The sequence below is a fragment of the Colossoma macropomum genome, unplaced genomic scaffold, assembly GCF_904425465.1.
Source record: "Colossoma macropomum unplaced genomic scaffold, Colossoma_macropomum, whole genome shotgun sequence".
Classification (NCBI taxonomy): Eukaryota; Metazoa; Chordata; class Actinopteri; order Characiformes; family Serrasalmidae; genus Colossoma; species Colossoma macropomum.
The window spans coordinates 10,858,569-10,880,176 of NW_023494790.1; the positions used below are offsets into that span (position 1 = coordinate 10,858,569).

At 36.5% G+C, this 21,608-nt stretch overlaps 1 protein-coding gene across 1 annotated transcript; it reads left to right on the forward strand.

Annotated features, from left to right (window-relative positions):
• Positions 1-417: 417 nt before the first annotated feature.
• Positions 418-21,501, forward strand: LOC118808940. The gene is made up of 16 exons (XM_036571820.1): positions 418-547; positions 6,091-6,432; positions 10,513-10,863; positions 12,245-12,352; positions 12,485-12,589; positions 13,811-13,903; positions 15,475-15,558; positions 15,936-16,010; positions 16,535-16,636; positions 17,998-18,120; positions 18,453-18,507; positions 18,988-19,040; positions 19,474-19,566; positions 20,385-20,423; positions 20,766-20,849; positions 21,428-21,501. Exons 1-16 carry the CDS (start codon positions 490-492, stop codon positions 21,499-21,501), a joined length of 1,839 nt encoding a protein of 612 aa, XP_036427713.1. The 5' UTR covers positions 418-489.
• The last annotated feature ends 107 nt before the right edge of the window (positions 21,502-21,608 follow it).

Here is a 21,608-nt window from a genome sequence, read left to right on the forward strand (position 1 = left end):
TGTAGTTTACCCAGTTTTCTAAGTAGGTATAGACTACAGTGACGGGATGAAAAGTAGTAGATTACACCGCGTATTTTAGATTTAGGATTATAAGCAAATCCTTTGCATTTTGATGGTTGGTAACGCTGTGGTTCCCTCGTCCAAACTTCACTGATACCGCGACCAGAACAGTAATAATGACGGTAAAAGCAGCACAGAAAACTAAATTACTGAAACATCCAAAAAGCAGCTCTGCTGTTTAACTGAAGCGTTTAAAATGCAGCGGAGTTTCCAGTCAAATCAGTGAAATCGATTCAGTACCGAATCAGTTCTGCGAGAGCTTTAGTGCTGAATTCCTGTTGGTGATTGGCTCGTTAAAGTTCGGTGGCTGTTACGCGATTGGCTCGAGTCACTACGTGATTGACAGCCGCCCTCTTTGTCCCGCCCACCGCTAAAGTCTGAGAAGTGAAAGTAAAAAGTTCGTCTAACAGGACCGTGTTTTTCCCAGATATGAAGACGGGATTAACCATTTTCCTTTTTCTGTACGGAGTTCTGTTCATCTGTGACGGTAAGAAATTATTTAAACACTGTTCGTTTTCGTTCATATTTACTGCAGAGCTCCTTCTCTGTGAACCGAGTCTGACGCCCTGAAAAAGAAAACAGCGCTGATTTACTTGGTTCAAATGTGTTCAACGGTTTCTCATCAATAAGATACGTTACACCCACACAAGCTTTATTTCAGCTTACTGAAAGGTTGTTTTGGGCAAGAATTTAGTTAGTGTGATATATTTTAATCCATGTGGAACCGATATAAACATCAGAACCAAGTCAGAGCTTTTTTCAGTGTGTGGGATTCAGGATGAACAACAGGAAGGTGCCTCCACCTCCCTGAGAAACCACTAATGGTGTATAACTGTATTCGAGTAGTTGAAGAGGAAATGGGATTTAACTGCAAAACGCACATTTTCAGTCGAAACTGCAATTAAAACATTCAGTAACATTCACGTTCAGTACATTTTGACTAGTATTTGTATAAAGGTCATAGGCCAGTTTTAGGCTTTAGCCCCCTCTAAGCATTATTTAGCCCCTCTTCTCAAATAAATATACGTTACTGGTTCAAATCATTTATAGTGTTTTATGCACAGTAAACTGTAATAGCAGGGCGTGACGTGTGGGAGGCGCTGTTGCTACTATAATGCAGTTCTACCTCTGCTGTACTACCAGTGACTGACTAACGGAAAGTGAAATGGAGAAACCCCGGGGTCAACCAATAATATGAGAACTCGTAAGTTGTAAGCCACTCATATCAGAGCTCATAAGTTGTGAGCCAATCATATCAGACCTGGGGGAGGGTCTCTGGTGTTACTTGATCGGCAAAGTAACGTCAGTTGGCAACTGCTGAAGCTAAAGAGAGGATTTTGGCTAAAAGCTCACTGAAATAAACGTTAGATGGAATCTGTAATATACAGAGTGAATCAGTAAGTAGTTACAGAGTGAAGATACCTACCTTCAAAATGGATTTGTGGCAAATTATGGTCAGTAAAGCTGTTTTAACTCGGTTGCTAGTTAGCTAGCTAGCTAGGTAAGCTAACTTTGGGTTTACCGAGGCAAAGAGAAGAGCTTAGGCAAGCACTGCGTCCCAATTGCGCGCTTAATACTAACACTAACTAGTGTTTGAGTATGTAGTATGCAGTATAGTCACAAGTGTCAAAGTTGAGTATACTCAAAAATCCACAATGCAGACTTAGAACCCGTCGATTTTTGAGTATAGTAATGACGGACACTATTGTCCCACAAGCCAATGGGAAACGGAAAGGGAGGAGCTTCTCGCGTCTGGAAAATTCTGAAAAAATGGCGGATGGCGACACGAGAGCAGCTGTGGTGGTAGCGGGACCAGAAATGGTGTATAAATGTGAGTTCATCCCAAATGTGTAAAATATTCTGTAAAAAAACAAAAGTGTTTTCATTTGTTAGCGTTTCTGTAAGAAACTTGTTTGTGAACACTTTAATTTGTTAGCTAGCCTTCAGAGTCGAGCTTGCTATGATGTGCGTTGTCATAGCAACAGTTCGTCACTTCCTGTTAGTAGGAATGGTGTAGTATGTTAATATTTTGTGTACTAACCTGTCGAGCTCACACTGTTAAGATTAGTACTCAGTATGTACTGTATTGTATTAGTGTGTAGTACACAATTGGGATGCAGCCTAACACTAACATTAGCTAGCTGACTAGCCAGCTATTTAACTCACTTCATGAACGAGCAGAAGAGATAGAAATAATGTTTTGACAGCTTTTTTATATCCTTTGTTTTTATGTATTTTTGGAAACATTATTTTTATTGCAGTATTTGCCATATATTGTGGTTTACAGTAAGTTAATGTCAGTGAAAATGTCATATACTGTTCCTTCATAGCGCAATTTTAAATATCCCTCAATTCATTAACCTATGGATGGATATTAAGAGGCAGCAGCTCTTTCGAAGACCAGTCTGATGTGAAGAAATTTACCAGTTAAAAAAAGTTTGAATTGATTGATCTCTCGTTTCCTTGAGTTCTTGTAAAGTCAGCTAAAGGAGAATGACAGGACAGAAGGAGCAGATCCGATGGAGGTTAGTGATCAAGAAAAAAATAAGGACGATTTGTTTGTGCTTTCAGTTAAAAATATTACTGAGTTTGTTTAAACTGAGCAGATATAACATTTGTCACTGTGACCATGAAATTCTGTCACCTGGCTTATTAAACATGCCTACAGAGCAAAATCACGCTCTTTCTGATTGCACTTACTGAGACTGAACTGATCTATAATCTGTGTGCTTGAATGGGCTGTGCAGTTTATCTAAGAGAGGAGATAGCACTGATCGACTTCAGTACCTTTGCTTGGTATGTGACTGTTGTATGTGGACACATACGGTGTTTAAGTCACACTAGCGATGTGCTTAATGCAACCTACAAAGAGACAGATTGACTGTGTGCCAATTTGACCAAACAGCCATTTTTTGATAGTTATTCTGGCAGTTCCTGCTCTAAAAGCTGATGATGAACAGACGTTTTGGGGCCATTCAGAAAAATTCCCCTGGTGCTCCATGCCCCCTGATCCCCCAGTACAGGTTTTGTCTTCTCTGTCCATAACCCTCCAGTGATGCCCCTTTTAAGTGTAGAGGACTGGAGTGCGTTTTATAGTTCCAGTGCTTTTTCATCCATTTGAAGAAAACATAAAACAAAGAGTGAAATATGTCCGATGCAGATTTTGCATTACAAATACAAAGAACATGCTATATAATCGTAGGAGGCCCAGGCGATAGGGCAGTGTAATCTGATATCATGGATGACTGACGATAACGTGGATGATTAATCTGATGGTGATGCTTAAAAATTGCCATGTTATGAAACTGACAGGAACCTGGAGAGGACTAACTTACCATTAAACAGCTAACAAATTATGTTGGGAAACTGGGGTTCACGTTCCTTTAATAAATGAGTGCCCTTTAGTTTCTATTGTTTGTTCATGAGAGAGAGAGAGAGAGATTAAGAAACTGCCTGTTTGTTCTTTCTGCTCAATTTCTGCCCAATAATGAACATTTCTGCCCAATAATGAACGTTTATAATGTGGTGCACTACAGCTGCTGCAATATGAAACAAACTGAACCAGATAAAGTTTAAAAGGTCATTTATATTGTTAACTTATTCAGTCAAACGAAATCATATTAACAACTACAAATAAAATAAATCAATAAATAAAATTAAATAACTTGCATCAGAGGAAGACACATGTATCTGGAAACCACACAGACGAATCCAAAGCTGACATTTTTGAAATGTATAATTTTTTAAAATCTTTAGCATTTTAAAGATTTTTGACATCTAGTTGCGCCCCTTTTTGTACTATGGCAAACAGCTTTAGTTGTGTACTGGCTACTATACTGTTAAATACTGACAAAGAGTAGCATACAGTATACAGCAAAGTGCAGTATTTAGAGTGTTGTATAGCAGCATTTAGTGCGTAGTATAGCAGAATTTAGTGTGTATAGTGCAGTATTTAGTGTGTAGTATAGTGCAGTGTGTAGTATAGTGCAGTATTTAGTGTGTAGTATAGTGCAGTATTTAGTGTGTAGTATAGTGCAGTATTTAGTGTGTAGTGCAGTATTTAGTGTGTAGTATAGTGCCATATTTAGTGTGTAGTATAGTGCAGTATTTAGTGTGTAGTATGGTGCAGTATTTAGTGTGTAGTATAGTGCAGTATTTAGTGTGTAGTGCAATATTTAGTGTGTAGTATAGTGCAGTATTTAGTGGGTAGTATAGTGCAGTATTTAGTGTGTAGTATGGTGCAGTATTTAGTGTGTAGTATAGTGCCGTATTTAGTGTGTAGTATAGTGCGGTATTTAGTGTGTAGTATAGTGCAGTATTTAGTGGGTAGTGCAATATTTAGTGTGTAGTATAGTGCAGTATTTAGTGTGTAGTGCAGTATTTAGTGTGTAGTATAGTGCAGTATTTAGTGTGTAGTGCAATATTTAGTGTGTAGTATAGTGCAGTATTTAGTGTGTAGTGCAGTATTTAGTGTGTAGTATAGTGCCGTATTTAGTGTGTAGTATAGTGCAGTATTTAGTGTGTAGTATAGTGCAGTATTTAGTGTGTAGTGCAGTATTTAGTGTGTAGTGCAGTATTTAGTGTGTAGTATAGTGCAGTATTTAGTGTGTAGTGCAATATTTAGTGTGTAGTATAGTGCAGTATTTAGTGTGTAGTATAGTGCAGTATTTAGTGGGTAGTATAGCAGTATTTAGTGTGTAGTATAGTGCAGTATTTAGTGTGTAGTATAGTGCAGTATTTAGTGTGTAGTGCAGTATTTAGTGTGTAGTATGGGGCAGTATTTAGTGTGTAGTATGGGGCAGTATTTAGTGTGTAGTATGGGGCAGTATTTAGTGTGTAGTATAGTGCAGTATTTAGTGTGTAGTATGGTGCAGTATTTAGTGTGTAGTATGGGGCAGTATTTAGTGTGTAGTATGGGGCAGTATTTAGTGTGTAGTATAGTGCAGTATTTAGTGTGTAGTATGGTGCAGTATTTAGTGTGTAGTATGGGGCAGTATTTAGTGTGTAGTATAGTGCAGTATTTAGTGGGTAGTATAGCAGTATTTAGTGTGTAGTATAGTGCAGTATTTAGTGTGTAGTATAGTGCAGTATTTAGTGTGTAGTATGGGGCAGTATTTAGTGTGTAGTATAGTGCAGTATTTAGTGTGTAGTATGGTGCAGTATTTAGTGGGTAGTATAGCAGTATTTAGTGTGTAGTATAGTGCAGTATTTAGTGTGTAGTATAGTGCAGTATTTAGTGGGTAGTATAGCAGTATTTAGTGTGTAGTATAGTGCAGTATTTAGTGTGTAGTATAGTGCCGTATTTAGTGTGTAGTATAGTGCAGTATTTAGTGTGTAGTATGGGGCAGTATTTAGTGTGTAGTATAGTGCAGTATTTAGTGTGTAGTATGGTGCAGTATTTAGTGTGTAGTATGGGGCAGTATTTAGTGTGTAGTATGGGGCAGTATTTAGTGTGTAGTATGGTGCAGTATTTAGTGTGTAGTATGGGGCAGTATTTAGTGTGTAGTATGGGGCAGTATTTAGTGTGTAGTATAGTGCAGTATTTAGTGTGTAGTATGGTGCAGTATTTAGTGTGTAGTATGGGGCAGTATTTAGTGTGTAGTATGGGGCAGTATTTAGTGTGTAGTATGGGGCAGTATTTAGTGTGTAATATAGTGCAGTATTTAGTGTGTAGTATGGTGCAGTATTTAGTGTGTAGTATGGGGCAGTATTTAGTGTGTAGTATAGTGCAGTATTTAGTGTGTAGTATGGTGCAGTATTTAGTGGGTAGTATGGTGCAGTATTTAGTGTGTAGTATAGTGCAGTATTTAGTGGGTAGTATAGCAGTATGCCATTTCAAATGTACCCAGTGTCTCAAAAACCTAAACTCTTCAAATAATAACTCTGCATTTTAGCAAATAAACTAGTTGTGAACACAGCCTTATATTGTTTGGACCCTTAGGGAATATAATTTAGCTGCAGAGTGCCCTTTTTCTGACAGTTTATGTTGTGAAAAATATTACACTTTTACTATGTTTGCTCTTCTTTCAGGGCTCCATGTAATAGGACCCTCTGGCCCTCTGATTGTGAAGCTGGGGGGCTCAGTGATGCTGCCCTGTTATGTTGAAGCCACCATATCACTGGAAGAGCTGGAAGTGGAGTGGAAGAGAACAGACTCTGAAACCTTAGTACATTTATTCCAAGATGGAGAAAGTCGACCAGAGGCTCAGAACCAGAATTACAGTGGAAGAGCCAGTTTCTTTACTGAGGAGGTCAAGCGTGGAAACTTCTCTCTCCTCCTCACAAATCTGACCACTGAAGATCTGGGAGTTTACAACTGTTCTGTTTACAGAGAACAGGAAACTGGTCAAACATTGGTTAAAATTGAGATTGGTGAGTGAAACAATTTAATAATGTTCTGTAGAAAATGATATTGACTGTAAAAGCCTAAACATGATGTTTTGTTCCGTGAAAAATAACGTATGAAAAATTCACGTTATACTAGTTAGGCACTGATAATGAAATTTTACAGCCAGTTCCAGTATTTTTACCAGCAAAATTTTTTGCAAAATTTTTTGCTTGCTTTTATTAGCCCAAAACTAACACCATGGTAGATATATAAAGAATCACACTAGCACAATTCTAGTACTTTTTATTAGCCAAAATTGCAATATGAATAATATTATTATTGCTTTAATAAGCCAAACTGTCATGTCACTGTCATAGTCTTGCATGTTTATGCTACATTTTGGTACAAGTGTAGCAGCAGCATTCAAGTACAACACACATACTTGGCACACATTTGAAAAACTAAAAACAGAGATCGAGCAAAATAAAAATAATAAATTGGCTGATTGTCGATTGAATGTTTGGCACAAAAAACAGTTGATCTTGGCCATTTCTGACTGTGCGTTCCTACTTTATATGAATTAGCAGAATCTATTTATGAAACAATTCTGTTTTAGAGATCCAGTGACTTGCCAGTTTATTAGGCACAAGCAAGTATATCTTGTGTACATTCATTGACCACCTAACATATAGGTTTACAGTTACTGACTGCAGCTGATTTATTTTGCTGCACAGTTTATCTGGCTGCATGTAACTGGCACAGTGTATGTGGTGTTTCTCACGAATTAGACATGACAGATGATCCATAGTTTTTAACTGCACACCAGCAGGGTACACCAGTAAGTAAAGGTATTTCTAATAAAAAGGCCAGTAAGGCTTACATACTGTGTAAAGACTCCAGCAACGCAACTTTACTCTTCAGCAACCCCCAATACACTCGTACCCACGCCACACACACTACCATCAGTGTCATTGCTGTTCTTAAACTGATCCATCACCCAAGTAATAAGGGAATCATCAGTACTTATGCTGGTATAAAACCATGCTCATTTAGTCATACTCATAAAAATTCACTGATACCAACATGCGATACCACCTGCTACCATGTGACGTAAGCCAAAAGTACACTGCCATGATAATGAACAAGCAGCTCAAGCTGGCAGCGAGCAACGTTCTTCTTGCACAGGGAAGTGTTGCTGATGCCGTTGCAGTCGGACACAAAGTGGTTGGTCACTTGAAGCATTCTGCTTTGGCATGTCCCCACCAGGAATACACTCCGTGATTGTAGCTTGCTTTTTAACACTAAATTGTGTATGTAAACTTTAGTCTGTTTGGCCGAATAGAATTGCAAGGTATAAATGTTAATAGGGTGTTTTTTTTAATTGCCTTTAGGCCATAGAGAGACCATATTCTCCTGCTCATGTACATCACTGCCACTTTTGCCACTTTTGTGTGGCAAAAGTTACTCAGTGTGTTAGCTCTGTACTCGGGTGCACAGAGCATTATTTTGAATGAAGCAGCGTTATTTGAAATTGTTCATAGAGCTTTTCAAATTAGACACTGAGGGGCTGCTATTCAACATAACTTCTGTATGGACTCTTTGAACAGTTTGACTGTTGTACAATGTCACCAGTCCAGTGTACAATGTCACCAGAGATTCTTAAATCACAGTGTATGTCTGCCTTTAGAGGACAATCACCTACAGCTCAACCAGTCAAACAAAAGATTCCAACAAGCCGTAAAAGTCCACAAGTGATCTCCCCGGAATAGCCTCAGATATGATTCCTGCTGTCGCCGTGCTACAGAGACTGTTATTGAAAGAGACAGGCAAGGAGCAAAACTATGAAACGTACAGAAGTGCTTTTCTGACATGGAATAAACCCTGATCTTATCCGCTAGGTTTGGGTGATGTCTATCTAACCTGACATGTGACAATGTCTACAGGGACGATGATATCGAGGGGGTAGTAGTGTTGGTCTTACAAAGGCACTATAAATACTTGACTCTCCTTAAAATACATATTTATTAAATTTTTGCTCGGAGCATGGAGCGGCTTTTCTCTCTTGTGCTGAAACCCCTCCAGTGTTGCTCCATCCCGCCAGCCACTGAGTACCTCTGCATGACATGAGTGGCGATATGGCCAAAAATTTTATCAGTAGATATTGATAAATATCACGATAAATGTCAAATCCTTATTTCTTTAAAGTTTGAAGGCTGATTTTTGCTCCTGAGTGGTTAATTGTCGTTTTAAACTGTCCTTTATTGTCAGAACATGACAAACACTCGCCAGACAGTAGAACATTTCACAGATCTGTCATGGGAGAGTGGGAGAAAGTTTCTGGTCAGCTGTTTTTACCAGCTGGAAAAGCACGGCCGCAATTTTTGTAGTAGTCATAATTTAAGAAAGAAAACAGATTATTTTTAGCTGTCTGGTGACGAGTGCTCGGCTATCCGGTTACAAGTGCTAAACTGTTTAGTTTCTCAACAACGTCATCTTAATATGAACAGCAAACATTAGCTGGCTCGGTAGGTCAGTGATGGATCACACCGCCTTACTGCCATCACTCCCACCACATCCATGTCAGAGCATATCACAGTATTTGAACACCAGCTAGCAGACGACTGGGTTTCTCTATTCTATCATAGTTTGAGGGGTGAACCACAATATATCTGATTCTTGCTGGGTAAAAGCATTAACTCCAGTGTGAATCTGTAACACTAGACAAACAGAGTCTTCCTTTTAGCTACGTTTAAACTGAAATCTGTTTTTAGTCTTGTTTGATCTACAGTAACATCAGTTCACCAAGCTGTGCGAGTGACAGAGTGCTGCTTCAAGTTAACCAGCTGCTAAAAACAGCTAGTCTAGGAAGCTAGCGTTCTCTCACTCTCCAATGCCACATACAGCATCGCATCCTCAGTTTACTTTCATTTAAATCAGTGCTGTAACTTGGATGAACCCACTTCTTTCATTTTTGTTGCTTGGGAAGCACTAATACTGACTGTAACACAGCGCTGTAGTTGTGTGGAGCAGACGTGGTTTACCGCTGCTAAAGCTTGTTAGGATGTCAGGAAAGAGGTGAGTTCGCTGTGGGACAGTACAGTTATGCCACTTATCTCCTCACTTACACTTGGTTACAAGAGAACAGATCACCGATCGCTGCACTCAAACAGGGAATATATAACTCCACGTTTCAGATGTTACACAAAATATATTTGGCAACTCATTTTATTCATTGCCCACTCCCTCTCTAATCATGTCGAAAAACTCGGACGTGCGCCCTCTCGTGGCGACAGCGTAATGTTGCTTTACTTGCAGTACAAAATGCCACCAGGACTGTCGCTAGAACGTGGAAGTGTGAGAATGCTCTATTATGTCGAACATTTGTCGAACATTTCTTATATTTCTATCGAGGAAAGTTATATCACGATAATTATCGTTATTGTTTTATCGCCTAGCCTTACCCACACACCACTGCTACTCATACAAAGTCTCTGCGCTCCGGAGCTGTTCATCAGACCTACATGCTTGAATTTCTCACGGATCACAGCAGAGTTCTACAGACATTACAGAGTCAGTCTTGTATCGTCCAACATCGTGGTGTCTGTCAGCTATCTAAGATGGACGGTGGTCTGTCAGTCCAACCCTATTCTTCACTTCAGTGCTACTCAATCCAGGGTAACTATTGTAGGATAGCTAGCTAATACATGTATTGTTTAAAATCTGTTAGATTTAAATAATTTAACTGTAAAGGTACACTGCACTCATTTACACCAACACTTACTTAATTCTGTGTACTCATTGTTACTTACTCGTTATGGTTTCGTAATGGCAAGTACCAAAAAACATGTACTTGTGCTCTACAAATATTAACCTTGTCATTGGTGATCTCTGTCCATTGATGGCTGAGGTAGGGAAGAGCAGAAAAATTGTTAATTAATAGATAAATTGTGCATCAATCCTTAATTGTAAACCTACCAAATGCACCTACATGGTAGATGTACTTGAAGGTACAAGATAGGAGTATCTAATAAACTAGTACACACTGCATATTTTCATTAGTATTTTTGATCTGAGGCTTTAAAATTTAATTCTAACTGTACTGTTTCAAATGATTGTTCTTTCAGAGCATTTGATTGTTACTGGAGGTCATGTCGTATCTGCATATGTTGGTGAGGATATCACTATGCATTGTTCTGTGGACTCCCATATCCCATCTGAAAAGCTTGAAGATGTCTCATGGAAGACAGTGGATCAACAGATTCCAGTGCTGTTCTTCGAAAAGGGTGAGGTCCGGACTGAATCAACCTCAGAGAAATACAGAGACAGAGTCGAGTTCTTCAGCCCTGAAGAAAGGCAGAAAGGAAACTTCTCTCTTAGATTAAAGGATCTCCGAACTGAGGACAAAGGCCATTACATATGTGAAGTGTCCTCTGGGGACTTTTCAGCTAACACAACTGTTAAAGTGCTGCAGCTGGGTAAGTCAGCATTTTTGTACACTTTGCAAAGTATGTAGTGGTGCAGGGTTGTTTCTAAACTAAATGTGTAGAATATTTTAATATTCCGAAGTTTTAAATTCAGAAAGTGTTGCGGGAAAGCACTTAATAATTATTATTATATTAGCATAGGGTTGTACAGCGGTACTTCCCGTCGTTAAACACCATAGGTGGGTAGAGTAACCTTTGATACTTGATACTTATTGATACTTGGGTAAAATAATGACACAAGTAAAAGAAAAAGTACCTTCCCAAAAACAACTTGAGTAGAGTAACTTCTTAGTAAATCCAGCATTTATCAGCACAGGAACTGAATTGGCTATTGATTGGCTAATGTAACATTACGTTAACATGTCATTTTATTCATACAGTTAAACTCGATTGCTAGCTACCGCGCTCTCATAAATGAAGTTAATCACTTATAGTAGGTGGCTAATGCAAGTAGGAAGCAGCGTTTAGCTGTGATACAAACAATGATGTAATAAACTTTCACAACAAGCTCTGTTAACAAATTTAGAAATGCTTATATAATGTACTTGCTGGGAGTTTTGTCTGTGAGGGAGAGGAACACAAGCAAAACATTGCTAACTCTGATTGGTACTTCACCTTTGCCAAATTTTGTCCCACTAAATCAAATCAAACTGAACAAAACAGCAGAAAAATTTTCAACATATCTCAACAGAAAAACCAACATCATTCTTTCTCTGCCAGGTCATAGTGAAAACATCACAAAAACCATAGATAATGGAAGACAACCATTAAAATGGGTAGACACGGGCTTTAAATATGATGTTGTGCCAGTAAAGAGATAATAAAAGATGTGGAGCACAGTGTTTAGCCTCTGACATTTTATCAGCAAGGAAAACCAGCGAGATGCAGTATTTTTTATAGAAAAAGGGAATCCTATGGCATTCTTCTTCGGCTTGTTGATTAGAAAAGTCAGTAGAGAATGGCAAGATGCATGCAAGCCAATGGACAGTCAGTTTTCTGCTTGGTTGGAATGAAAACTTCATCAACTTCAGCAATGAGCTGAGGAAAAGTGGAATTGTGTTCTCTGGAGTGATGGAGCTCAATCCACTATCTTTTGAAGTCTGTTGCACCTCGGTAGTAGTAAAAAGTTTCTAAGGGAGAACAAAAAAATTGAGGTTTTTGATGGCTGAAATTGTGCAAGTGATGCTAGAAATATTTTTTCAACTGTTTTTGGTGTGTTATACAGTCAGAAAAATAAATAAAGTGGAACTTAGGCTCAGAAACACACTTTCAACTTCTTTTTGTGATTGGATAGAAGCTAAAAATCAAAACAGAAATAATAATAATATTGAAAAGTTAATATATGATTATCGATTTGTTTTTTTGCACACAGGTTTTTCCAGTATGCACATTGGGATATTGTGTCTCTGTATACTGGCATTGTTTCTCTGTGCACTGGCAGTTTGGCCAGCCAACCATAATACTTCTTTAGGACCTAAAGGTAAGGCAGATTCCATTAATTTACTTATTTGATTGGTTTTGAAGTGATTGACTTAATAGAACTGTGTATTAAGATTACTTTATTAAGTTGTAATGAAGCATAAAAAGCAACTCTTGTTTATTATCTCTGTAGTTGGCAACAACAACAGCAGAAAGACCTTAGCGATACGGTACGAACTTGTCTTTTGTCCGAACATTGCTGTGTTCCTTGCCTTCATCTTTTGGGGTGCCACTGAAGGTAAGTACTATAGTCAAAATCCATGGGAAATATATTGTGCAAAAGTTTTAGCTAGTAAATTGTTTAAAACTATATATCTCAGCAGTAGCAAAAACACTGTTTAACCTTACAATAATTAAATCTAAATGGGTCCGTGACAAATAAGGTTTTCAAAAATTACAATTTTTAGAAAATCATATTTAAAAAGATGTTATGTACAAAAAAAATTTCAAAAATAAAATCATGCTAAACTGTTTTAGCACCACCTAACATTTCTAGATTTTTGGTGGCAAAAACAAACAAAAATGTTATTTTATATGGATGCATTTAAAATTGTTTCACATAAAAGAGGTATTGTTGAATACTTTGATATGTCGTGTATTTAAATTATTTAAATTATTTTTAAGGAAAATAATGGACTTGGACACAAAAAAGTCACATCATGTCAGTGACCTAAATAAAAAGTAAAAGAACTTCTTGTTTCCAAAAATGTAATTGATGTCTTATGAGCTGGTTAAATGCAGTTATTGCATTGACTTATTAAATAATTCCATCACCACCACACCTGATTTAAGTTAATGAACACTTACATCCCAGATAAATACCTTTTTAAACTATCATTTTCTTGGGTGCCTAAGAAATGTTTTCACTGTGTCGTGTAAATCAACTAACTATTGTCAGACATATCCTGTGTATTGTGTGATGTATAAAATATACTATCAAAATATTTTTATATTCACAATACACAGAAATACTACATTAGCTATGAAGGTTAAACCAGACAGTTTTGACTTATTTAAGTGTGCCCACTTTATTTAAGTGCACCCATTTCAACTATACAACTTTGTAGATAATATATTTTGATGCTAAAATTATTTAAAGAACAGAGATAATTGCGCAGCTATTGTTATTATTTATTTCATTTACATTTAGTGTGTATGTAGAAGACAGTCTTACCTCCTAAAAATGAAGAAAAACCTTTTGCTGTGTTTTCTCCAAACATCAAATATTTACATATATACAAATATATATTTACAAGATATATGCAGGTAATTATCCATTATTATTTAGCATTTGCTCATCTGACAGTGCCAGTAATTGTAGAGGACACTGTTTTGGAGCATAGAGATAAAATGGTTGTTTTCCAAATATTTATTTACCTCACTGTTTTTTTTACTGGTGTAATATCTTGTTTTTTCACTTGTGAAGGACACATTATTAAAACTGATTATTTTGCTTCAGGGTTCATCACTGAGGCGGCTACCTGCTCAGCCCTTAACCTGCTACGGATTCTTTCCCTGTTGTGGATTGCTCCCTATTTGGATGCATTTCAAGGTAGAAAGAAATAAAAACACGAAAAACATAAATGAGTCAGTATATTCCATCTTAAAGTAGAGGGTCCTGAATATTTTTTGAAGATAACTGGTCATTTAAGTGAAATGCATCCCATTTAAAAAGGAAGTATGTTTCATTTTCAAAGTATGTGTCAAGTTCGTAATATATTTCCATTTATGTTTAACAGATAAGTACAAAAATGTACACTATTACATATTTAATCCACATACAGTGGGGTCCAAAAGTCTGGGACCTTTAGTGAAAATGCTCCTATTTTGCATTGTTTGCTAGTTCATTACAAAGGTTTTCATTTAATTCAAATTTTATTATCAGCAAAACAGTGTGAGTGAAAAGTAGAATCTTTAGAAATATTTACATGAATTTCAGAATTTCCTAGTATTTGGTACAGTGTTTCTACCTTCTGCTTTAATGACAGTGTGCTCTCGAGCTGCACTTGTCCCCACAAATCAAATCCACCAAGAGTTGAGTTGTGTGAACACAAGCTACAGTAGAAGAGGAAAGACTAAAAAATCTGACCTTCTTGTACAAAGGCTTTAACATGGTCAGTGTCCCAAATTTGCTTACATTTGATTAGAGACCTAGAAATAGTGCAGAATTTTGAACACTTCTTCATTTTAAGTGTCATAGCTTTGCTTTGTTTCTAAAATAAAAATTCTAAAATATCCTTTTGTTCATTTACAGGTTTAAATGACCAAATTTATATTTCAGTTGCCAGATTCTCAATGTGGTCTCAGACCTTTGGTCCCACCTGTGTGTGCCTTTATTTCAATGTACTGACATATATCTGCATATATTGGTATATACATTTAAATTTTCAAAAATAGTTAAATATATTTAGCACCTGTATTTTAAAACATTGCATATATTGCACATATATTTTTAATATGAGCAAGTATATGTACATATATATTTATTAAAATATATAATATTACAAATTGAAAATATTTGATAGTTATCATACCAGTAATGCCTTGCATGAAAATGTACACTATATAACATGAGTTTTTGCTTTCTCTTATAAAAACTATGTAACATAGTTCCAGTGATTTGTACTTAATAATTTTAGATATATGTCTTTTATTACAAGCCCAGAAACACTGGAGTGCATTAAAGTCAGTCATATGGACTTGGAAATAGGCTCTGTCACAATTGCGTATATCAATATCTGATATAATTATGTTCACTTTTATGTTTTAACTGTTTATAGTAGGCAACAGCCTACTTGCTAAATGTTTTATTAGCTGCTTGGCTAACTGCAGCTGCACACAATTCACAGGTTTATGTGCCATCTGTAATTATCTGATATAATTCTGCTAACATTTGTGTTTTTACGTTTAGTGAATTAACTAGCTTATGGTTAGCGATTTAATTACCTTTCCAACTGCACCAAACTGGAGGGTTTTGGTTGCCAGTATTCTGGTTCAGCTTTGGTCAAGACTATTTTACAAGGTGATGGAAAATGCAATAGTCTAATCTCATGTAGTAAGCATTGGCCAACAGTGTCCCTATTGCTATCTGGGATGGATGCACTGTTCTTTTATTTGTTCCAGGGTTCTCCACTGAGACTGCTGCTCGCTTGGCCCAAAAGATTCTTTCCCTGTTTCAGGTTTCTCAGTATTTGATTACAATTAAAGGTATGTTTTACTGAGCAGTATTTCTAGGAGTTATGGTAAATCTACACACACACACACACACACACACATACATTTTCTAAGCTGCTTATCCTTCTGGGTCACGGGTCGGTCAATAAAAACATATAAAATAAGAACAAAAATGATCAGTATAATCAATCTTATGACACATTACACAGAAATCAGAATTAGAGTTGTATACAGTGTCTGAGGTATTTTAAATGTTTACAGTTGTCTTTTTGGGAGAATGTCGAATTTGAATGGATGAATATATACTAAAAAAATACATTTCCAGATCTATGAGACTTCTCAATGTGGTTGAAAGGCACTTAGTTGTGAATACAATGGCTGGTTCAAACGGTGGGCTTATTATATTACAGAGAGCGTCCGAAGATTTGTTAAAAGATCAACAGTTGCGCTGGAATATGCTGTGGTAGCTACTGTAACCTACTCAAGTAAGTACGCATTATTCTTACACCTCATAGTTATCAAGATGTTTTTCGTTCATATCTGCACATCGCAAAATGGCAGAGAACAATTAAAGCAGTAACATATAAAATATTTGACATGCCATTTGTTGCTAAGGATGCTGCTAAGGAAAAATCGACAAAGCAACGGTCCTTTAATTGAGGTGATACAATATAAACAGAAGAATGTATTCATAAAACCTATCTACAGGCCTTAATACAAATAGAAATATACAGAAATATCCAATAACCTGAGATAAAAAGGCAGTGCAATAATGACTGTACAAGGAGGCACAGGTAACAGCATATAATGACAATACTGAATCAATATGTGCATATATTGGTACTGAAATAAAGTGTCTAGGTGTGGAGTGTCCAGATGTGCAAGATGTGCGATAAGGTGTGCAGAAAGTGCAATATGTACAGTAAGGTGTCTATGTGCAGATAGATCAAATAAACCTGTAACGGTAGATGTGCTTGATAAGTCTTCTTTGGTTCTGTTTCTGCTGTAGGTCTTTTTGGGAATTTCAGTTCTGCTGACAAAGTATCACAAGCATGGATAGGGGTGCTGTTCATAATACTGCCTCTGTTTTTCATAAATATCATCATTCAAGGTAGGAATTACAATCCTTTATTGTTTTACATCTACCAATACCAATTTTCCCACATTCTTACGTCTTACAGTCAGGTTGGATCTAAACCAGTAGGAAGACAGTCCCTTGATCAGAATGGGATTTTCTAGCAAATCTAATAGAATGTTGTGAACTTTGGTGTATAATTTTGCATTGACATCAAGTAGCATGAGAAAAGAAGCCTGTAGAGCCCTGGTTGGAAAACAGCTTAGGGTGCTAATCTTAGGGGTAGGTGGTAGCTGATAAAATGGGCAGTGGGGGTTGATATAGAGCTCTGAGGTTGTGTTGTCATTCTGGAGTTTGCCATTAGCATCCTGACAAACCGAGGATCTAAGTCATTATTCTCAGTGGAAAAATGAATGGTGTTTCTCACGTGCTGAAATGTTATGTGCTCTGTACTTTTCCCCCCCAAATAACAGTGTGTCACTTGTATTTTGAGGTTGCTGTCCAAGTATTTATTTTCCTACATAACACCTACACATTTAACTGACATCATCAAGACAGCTGTTAAGTGCCTTTGGTATTGCTAGCTTACAATTCGAGTAGCTGGTGTTAACACATCCTCTACAGAAAACATGTCTGCACATTTTGATGCGTAGTTACTGTTTATTTTGCTGAACTGAACATATCGGGGAAAAATGTGAACATAAAATGTGGCTTGGGCAAAAGCTATGGCACATTTTATGTGTTATTTATTTATTTTTTTAACATATTAAGTTCAGCAAATAAAAAGAAACTGTGCACTAATACATGCAGGAAAATGCCTTATTTAAGTTTGTACCATGTAAAGGATGTCACAACTTTTTTTCAGTTCAAGAAAAACATCATTTGACAGGAATTATTCAAGCTTTTGCATATGTCTGTTGCTCTATTTTAGAGTAAAATACCTTAAATACATTAAAATAAACTTTAAAAAAGGTGCCAAAACTCAGAAGCAGAAGAACTGCAGAAGTAGAAAAGGGACTCTAGCAGCAGAAATATTAAAGCTAAGACTGGCAAAATGTACCTAAACCATACCTAATAAACTGGCAATTCAGTATAAATACTATGCAAAATTAACTCAGAACATGTGTATAAGTGAGAGCTTTGATCCCAGACAAGACTTTTTTTTTTTTAAGTCTTATTCACTTGTTGTAGCAATGATGCTGACCATCTACAGGAAAAAGCTACTGTATTGAATAAGGAAATTTGCACTTCAAATATGAAATAACTGTAGCTGTCCCCAGTGCTGAACACGTGTATATTATCAATTTCATCAAGTGTAAATTGTCAGCAATTGTATATGATGATGATGATGATGATGACCACTGTTACAAATGCATCTTATTTTTTTTTTAATGTAGGACTCATTAAAAGGTTCAGTGAAACATACAGCATTTGGAATTACGGTTTCGCAGAAGTTACAAATTTTGGACGGATGGCTGCTATTGGTTTCTTAGGTGTTCAGTATAAAACACTTAGTACAGGTAAGTAAATAATTCCAATACATTTTTGTATTGAACCATATTGAACAGGCCCAACTTCACACCCTCTCGTTTTGTAAAAACAAGATATTTTAAAAATATTGTGTTATGTGCTGTATGACATCATACATTTTGATTTGACTGCTGTTTGTGTTTTCAGTTCTACTCATTTATCTGATAGTTTGTTTATGTTGTAGTATATTATTGTTTCCATTACTGTATTGCTTTATCATTTTCATTAATAGTGGAATCTCATTAAATGAAATATACGTACAAGATGAATATAACATGATTACAGAAAAACTCTATGAATGTCATCACTCTTTCATTTCCAGTTATAGCACTCCTGCCATATCTGCCCCTGTTTTTAATCTTTTTGCAGATTTCAGTGTAAGTAAATTACTTTGCAACTTCCTGTATTTTGGTATTTAGCATGTTATTTGTAACTTGGTTGTGATATCATGTAGCTTAGCTCTGATGATGGCTCACAAAAATAAAATAAGCTTTTAGACTTCTTAAGGGAAGTAAGGAAATTAGTTCAATTTTCTAACGTTAGCTAAAGGTAGTCAGTTTGATAGCCAGCAAACTAAATTTTCATAAACAAACTAAAAGCTGTTATGATCGTCTTTGAAGATTAATAATTTGCTATGGCAATTACTAAGTATGGTAATTATTAATTATGGTAATGCAATTTGACATTATACAATTTTTATGATGTCAAATGGCAAATTCCATTTACACCCCTGTAATTTAGGTTGAAATATTGATGTATTTTGCTTTGCATAGCAGTAACCAGAGTGTTAATGTCAGTATCAAAGACTATAAAAACACTTTCATCTAATTTTACTTGTGTGTTCTTTTTTACTCAAGCCTAAAAGCAGTTTTATCCCATTCTTACGGCATCAGGACATGGCGATCACTGTGTAAGTATAAATCCGCACCGTTTAGAGTTTACAGTCTTCTGCTTACTTAAAGAATGTCTGAGATTATAAACTATGAGAAATTCTAGTTCCAACACAAAAACTCATGAAACTCATGAAATGTCATGAAAACAGCAAACTCATGAAATGTCAGAGTGCTCTAAGCTGTAAGGTAAATATCACGTAGAGCTCTGTTAGTGGCCTGATTCACACTACTATAGAAATGGCTGCTGTTCAGCGATTAATGCTTAATTAGTAATGAATTATTTTAACATGTATGTATTTGGTTGAAATTTAAGTGCATCAATGAATAGAACAATTAAATGTTCAGGAAATGTAATATAGGTATTTTTCAAACTTTGTTGAGGAAAATTAGCCCTTTTAAGTACCAAATGTACCAAATGAAAACCTCTAAAATCATCTTTGTCTTTTGCAGTTTTGATCTGGATGTTATTGCTGTTAATCTTGGAGGTTCTAAACGCATCACTGTCAGTCTACATTCATAATGTTATACTGGAATCTAACGACGGTAAGTAGCAGTCTTACTTCATGGCTGCTATGGGGATGACGCTTTTTACTTGGATAACCCGAACATGGGCCTGCTGATGATGAGTACTATAACACACTCACATTAGGAGAGAACAGGGCACAGACTAAAGCAGGGTAAAATGTAAAGGACGTTTCATGTAGTTAAACTTGTTCAAGTAGATTGTTCTAATATTCTCAAAACAATATCATCTGCAAACTATAACAGACTATGATGTAGGTTGCTTGTATAACAAATTCTTCCTCAGACATTTTTAAAAATTATTTAGCAAAACGCATTAGGCTGTGCCCCACTCTCCTACTGTTTTTTGCTTGCATTGTCACACAATAAATATGTAGGATTTGTCTACATATAATTCTGAGTGAATGTATACATTTGTGTTTTTGTGCATGTGCCAAAATGCAGTATGTCATTTTATGTCACTACAAATTAAATGCTAGCATGAATGCTAAGCTAGTTGGCAAGCAAGGTGTAAAAGTGTTCACTGAATGTGGTTTAATAGGTTTGGTGGCTCTTTTACAGGAATTTAACTGGCTATAATTCTTCTTTTACATGACCATTTCAATCCTCTCTATAGAATTAGGATTAAACAGGCTTTTATTTGTTACTGTGCCTTAAAGATTGATATATGTAAATGAGCTCTGTTCTCGTTACAGTAAGTAGTCCAGCCTAAAACACTCCTTGTAACTCAAGCACGAATGGGCAGAGATAAATTATTGTTTAGATGTATGTCAGATATATGCAACCGTGTTGGTGTCACTTCACAAAAACACTGAATTTAAAACCATCTGTTTTTGCAGCTTTGAACAAATGGACTGAAACAACGGAGAAGCTGAACGGTATGTTTTGAGATTTACATACTGCACCAGCAGGTTTAGGAGAACATAATTTTTACCTTAAGTCCTTAATACTTCTTGTTGTGCCTGATAAAAATTCCTGCACATGTATTTTTTTTTTTGTTAATGATCTGTACCATGACAAAGTTCAAGCAGTCAGTAGGGGTCTGGACAGAACTGGACTCGCATGTGTTTTCTCTCTTTGCTTGGTCATTCTGTACAAGTAATAAAAATGCCACAGATGATCAGTCTGTCACGTTTTATTAGTAGCATTTGCTGTATGATGCACTATTCTGGATGATTGTAATGACTGAAACAGTTTAAAAACCATGTTTCTTTTTGCAGAACGTGCAGTGCGGACCTGTGTAGCTGCATACCTCTACATTTTGACTTTGATGCTACTCCTTGAATATCTGTTCAGTTTTTGTGGTACAGTATTCACTGATTACTTCTAGGCCTGGACAGTCCATTAAATAATGGTCTAATCCAGGGGTTCTCAACCTTTTCTCAACCTTTTTCACCCCAAGGCCCTTTTTTCTTAATTGCTCACAATGAAAACCTGTGAATTAGGGCCTGAAAAAGATCAGACCATCCTTTTCACTTCAATCACAGAAACCAGAATTTGCTATTATGTTTATGTTGCAGTGTTTTTGTTTATACGTCTCTACCAGCCCACTACGAACTACTGCCTCCCCTCAAGTTCAGGCCCGCTTGACCACTAGAGAGTGCCATTGGTGGTCTGCACAGGTTGAAAAACCCTGTTCTAATTGTAATTATTTGAGATGATTACAATCTTCCACATTACATTTCACAGTAATATTAAGAAGCTACAAAAAATGTGAATTAGATGCACTTGAGGCAAATCAATGTAAATAAAAGAAAGCAGTAAATGTATTCATTGAGACATCATGGAGTTTAAAAAAATAAAACAACTCTAACTGTCTGGATGTCTCCATCAGAGGCTAGTGAACACTTGCATCTAACCCCACTTCTTTTTCTTTATGCAGCCCGCCTCTACACAGGGTCTAATTCTGACAGCCCCAAGAGACCACAATCAACGAGTAAGTCCACTATGCACTAAGAAAATGTTTGAAGCAAATATGAAACAAATTATGAAATATCCTAGAGCCTTGAACCTGACCACCACAACGGGAGACTGAATAAAACTCCACATTTTGTTCAGTCTCC

Coding starts and splice junctions, on each gene's coding strand:
- LOC118808940 (XM_036571820.1), top strand. CDS start 490: ATGAAGACGGGATTAACCATTTTCCTTTTTCTGTACGGAGTTCTGTTC. Junction 10,864..12,244: donor TGTTAAAGTGCTGCAGCTGG/GTAAGTCAGCAT, acceptor TTTTGCACACAG/GTTTTTCCAGTATGCACATT. Junction 16,637..17,997: donor CATAAATATCATCATTCAAG/GTAGGAATTACA, acceptor TTTTTAATGTAG/GACTCATTAAAAGGTTCAGT.